Source organism: Phaethon lepturus, unplaced genomic scaffold (genome assembly GCF_000687285.1).
Source record: "Phaethon lepturus isolate BGI_N335 unplaced genomic scaffold, ASM68728v1 scaffold15338, whole genome shotgun sequence".
In the NCBI taxonomy this organism is placed as follows: Eukaryota; Metazoa; Chordata; class Aves; order Phaethontiformes; family Phaethontidae; genus Phaethon; species Phaethon lepturus.
Window position 1 is genome coordinate 1 of NW_010557035.1, and position 3,567 is coordinate 3,567.

At 39.1% G+C, this 3,567-nt stretch overlaps 1 protein-coding gene across 1 annotated transcript in view; it reads left to right on the top strand.

The window, feature by feature from the left end:
* Window positions 1-2: 2 nt before the first annotated feature.
* The window catches only part of DPH5 (diphthamide biosynthesis 5), a 22,257-nt gene continuing 18,692 nt past the window's right edge, over window positions 3-3,567 (top strand). The window contains exons 1-2 of the mRNA XM_010292657.1: window positions 3-137; window positions 3,384-3,508. Of these exons, the coding sequence (XP_010290959.1) occupies window positions 3-137; window positions 3,384-3,508 (260 nt within the window). The remainder of the gene's footprint in view (window positions 138-3,383; window positions 3,509-3,567) is intronic.

The window sequence follows — 3,567 nt, forward strand, 5'->3', positions numbered from 1 at the left end:
GCATGCTGTATCTGGTCGGGCTCGGCTTGGGCGATGCCAAGGACATCACAGTGAAAGGGCTGGAGGCGGTGAGGCGGTGCCGTAGGGTGTACCTGGAGGCCTACACGTCCGTCCTCACGGTGGGCAAGGAAGCGCTGGTAGGTCTGGCCGGTGCTGTCGCACGGAGTCCTGACGCCTCTCGTACAAAGGAATGAGGAGGGTGCTGGGCCTGGTAGGTCAGTAACATCAGCGGCAGAAACCAACGGTGTGGGGTCTCGCAAAAAGCACGTACATGACCTTCACATACGATGTTTTATAGGAGAAATTGTTTTGCTACCTTGAGAGAAGACTGTAATGAAAACAATTTTTTTCCTTCCCAGTAACGTTTGTATTTTGACACTAGTTTTCATCTCAAATTCTAACTACATGGCAATCCTGAAATGTTGGACAACTTGGTCAGAAAATGTCTGATCTGATTTAAAAAAAAAACAAAAAAGACATGCCAGAAAAATACCTGTCTTGGAGCCTTGAACCTCTGTAGCAGCCTTGAGGTGTTATGGTGCCTGCTGGGAATAATAATTTTAGTGTCTCAGGTTTCTATGTTTCCTTGTGCGCCACACCGTCTCACCATGTTGAGACTTCCAGAACATACTTAAAGGGGGTTTGCAAGAAAGATGAGGACAAACTTTTTAGCAGGGCCTGTTGCAATAGGACAAGGGGTAATGGTTTTAAACTAAAAGAGGGTAGGTTCAGACTAGACATAAGGAAGAAATTTTTCACAGTGAGGGTGGTGAAACCCTGGCACAGTGAGGTACCCAGAGAGGTGGCAGATGCCCCATCCCTGGAAACATTCAAGGTCAGCTTCAATGGGGCCCTGAGCAAAATGGTCTAGTTGAAGATGTCCCTGCTCATTGCAGGGGGCTTGGACTAGATGGCCTTTAAAGGTCCCTTCCAAGCCAAAATATTCCATTATTCTATGTACAGTTCAACCAGAGATGGGCTGTTGAGCAACAAGGAGATAAGCTTTTTGTTAGTAAACACACCTTATGGAAGAAAACAGTAGTAAAATTGTACAAATTATAATTCTGATGGGTTGACTGGTCATAGAAAGATAAAGTTTAATCCTGAAATAATACCATAATACCAAAAAATGAGCTTACCTACCCAAAGAACAGGGATCTCCAAATAAGCTGTGTAGTACTACACAGAGATGCTATCTGGGTCTTGGATGCTGTATAGCCATAGTGTACTTGCATGCATATCTGTATGTATATATAGCACATGAGACTTTTAGCTTGTAGTCAGTGTTATGTGGTTTCTAGATAGAAGATAGGATAGAATATTTGAGGCCATCTCTGGTATCTGCTGTATTTTGAAATGAAGATGTTTTCCACATTTTTCTGGGGTTTTTTTCAATACACTGAAGCAATCTGAATTTAAATTAATCCATTCAAAACCAAATGGTTTTTTTTTTGTTGTTGTTGGATAGTTGGAAAATTGCAGAATGAAATGATTGCTTGGATATTTTTACTTTGCAAAATCTGCATTTGCTGTTAAAAAAAGATGGATTCCTAGCCAGCTGAAAAGAAAACATTGAATAATAGAAAAATGCTGAATATTTTTGGCATGTATTTTGGGGGTTTGTTTGTTTTGTTTTTTATTGTTTTTAGTATTTTGCAAACCTTGAAGTCTCAAAGATAAGGTATTTGGGAAAAATGATCAATAAAAACGAAGCGTAAGTGGGAATATTCAAATTAATCATCAAGTGTTGATAATACAGCCCAGTTTACATACAAGTGACAATGTGGAGTGGTTTATTTAGTAATCTGAAGAATCTCCTAAGCAACATGAAAAGTTATGAGAAAGCTCTCAATAGATAAGGAACAGATTCTTTCCTGCAGGGGTTTTCTAGAAATCCTCCTGTGCTGATTCTTTTAAAATCAGATCTCATAATTCAAATGACATGACTTGCTTAGTTTATCTCTTTGACCTAAAACATTCATTAAAAGTTGTTTGGTGTTGACGGTCTAAATAGGCTGTCAGTTTGGTGAAAGAACTATTTGGACCCAGTGACCTCCCAGTGAGTCCACATTTTAGTTTTTGTCAGGAGAGTGGTTTTTATATATTCTTTAGTTAATGTGCTTTGATTTGCATTGTGGAGCAGTCTCAGTGCAAATAGATTACATTAGATGAAAACAAACTGAAAGGTGTGCTTCTGGGAATGTACCTAATATGCTCTATGGTGTGCATTTGCTTATAGTACTGGACTGAAGTTAGTCTGGTCCAATGGTAAACCCAACAAAATGTATGTAGCATTGTTTCTGAGTTCTTGGCACTAAGTGCTTTGTTTTATAGATCAGCTCCTGTTGCTGCTGTACTACTTGCTAATGTGCGTCTTTATTAGACACCTAATAAAGACAAGTGGGGTGTCAAAATTTGTTTAGTACAGACCTCAGCAGTACTCCGAGGTGGCCATCAACCGTTCTGAATCACAGATACAAGATTTGCTTATACGTTTGTTTGGTCCCCTTTCTATTGAATCTGTACTGATTGCAGTCTTTTTCACAAGAAAAATAATATCCTCATTTTACAGAGGTAGAGAAAGTTATCCAAAAATGGTGAGGAAGTAATCTTTAGAAAAGGGAACTGAACCCAGTAACTGAGGTCCCATATCTAGTACTCTAACTATTGGACGGATTTTTTTAATGGAAGCGCTACTCTGCTTCTGTGCAAGTGTGGTGGTTCTCTTGTCAACTCATTATTCTTTGTGAGCAAAGATGAAGCATCACTGAAGTCAGAGGAAAATCTTTCTGGACCATAACTGACTTAATAGTTTTGTCAGTTTGTTAATATTTGTAATACCACCCAAATTTTCTGAATACTGTTTACAACACAAACACCTTTTTTTTGGTATATGCCCTGGAAAAAAACCTTTATCTAATCATGTAAAGAGTGGGTGAAAGATATGGTGAGACATGACTTACGGAGACAGATAACATGTTTCTAGAACTAATTGAAATAGTATTATTAAGGGATGCCTTACAGTACGATGAGTGGTTAAATTAACTATACCTAGAGTCCATCCAGGTACCTTCAGTACACAGGCGTGACTGAGCTACTTTTGGAGCAACTCCTCAACTGACACAGAAGGCATAAAAAACCAAGGCAGTATCAGAATAATGTGCTTTACTATTTTTTTCCAACTCAGGAGCTGCTTTATGGGAAGCTCAGGTGTTCTTGCAAAGGGAGGCAGGGTTCTCTTAAGACATGGGTCAGACCACTGGGGAGAATAATAAAGTTGGCCTTTTTAGTGTGTATTGTCTGTGTTCCTGAATGAGCACCCAGAGACATATGAAAACACTCCCAAGTGTCTTATTTTGGTGTTTCTTAATTTCAATTTCTAGGAAGAGTTTTATGGAAAAGAATTGATTTTGGCTGACCGAGAAACAGTGGAACAAGATGCAGATAGCATTTTAAAAGATGCTGATGTTTGTGATGTCGCATTTCTTGTAGTTGGTGATCCTTTTGGGTAAGACAAAGCAACGTTTTAATTATTGCTGTAGCTTGATCACTCTTTTTTTTCAGCAG